Genomic DNA, 1,000 nt, shown 5'->3' on the forward strand with positions numbered 1-1,000 from the left:
CTGGCCCTCAAAAGAACTACTCAACCATCAAAAAAGAAATTTTATCAATAATTTTATGTATTTCAAAATGATTTAATTAATAAATAATTTGTTCTTAAAACTGATTGCAAAGTATCAAAAGATGTTTTATAAAAAGATGTGAAAATTCTTGTTTCAAAGCAAATTTTTGCTAGATGGCAAGCTATTTTATCTTGTTTTGATTTCAAAATACTATATATACAAGGAAAATCAAACTATCTTGCAAACTTTCTCACAAGAGAATTCATACAATCTTGAGAGAAAAGAGTGAGAAATGGACTTCTCAAAAGTTGAAAGAGAAATGAAGAAGAAAGTAAATATTCTTTTTCTTTCAATTGAAGATTATATTTCAAATTCCCATGCAACTTCTTCTTCTCAAAATACGACTCTTACTTCAAAATTAATTCCTCATCAAAGTGATCGATGAGTCAAAAGTTACCAATTTCAAAATGCTGTTCAAACAGGTATTGGAAAATTTCCAGAAATCAACCCCTCAAATACTTTCAAATGCCTCACAAAAAATGTTCAATATCCAATTCTTGAAATGGAAAGTTCTTGGAACCAAAAATAGTCTTCTCTTAAAGGATGTCTTTTGAATATTTTTCCCCCTAACTTTCATTAGCTACCAAATAACAGGAAAAATAACCTTGAGTACTATGATGCTATTCTGACAAAAACCAAATCAGCCATTATTACTCACACTCCAAAAGATTCTCGACATCCAGATTTTTCAAAAATTTCAATTTTTAAGGTTTGGTCTTATGAAGCTAGGGACAAAAAACTTGGGAAGAAAAAAGTATGAATTTACCTAATGGTAAATTTGAACATTTCAATTATCTTGATTACAAGACTGCTTGGTTTAATGTTTTCTTTATTAGACCAATAACTCATTTCTGGTTTATATTGTTTCATCAATCTCGTAATCATGTTTTTCCAAAATGGTTCATATACTTTGGCCTTGAGGAAAATATTTTGCCCAGTC

General features: G+C 29.1%; 1 protein-coding gene across 1 annotated transcript in view; it reads right to left on the reverse strand.

Moving 5' to 3' along the window:
• LOC111384166 (uncharacterized mitochondrial protein AtMg00810-like) overlaps positions 1 to 945 on the reverse strand; it is a 3,752-nt gene extending 2,807 nt beyond the window's left edge. Inside the window, exon 1 of the mRNA XM_023008419.1 lies at positions 827 to 945. Coding sequence (XP_022864187.1) covers positions 827 to 945 — 119 coding nt within the window. The remainder of the gene's footprint in view (positions 1 to 826) is intronic.
• Positions 946 to 1,000: the final 55 nt, after the last annotated feature.

This window comes from Olea europaea, unplaced genomic scaffold (assembly GCF_002742605.1).
Source record: "Olea europaea var. sylvestris unplaced genomic scaffold, O_europaea_v1 scaffold2860, whole genome shotgun sequence".
NCBI lineage: Eukaryota > Viridiplantae > Streptophyta > Magnoliopsida > Lamiales > Oleaceae > Olea > Olea europaea.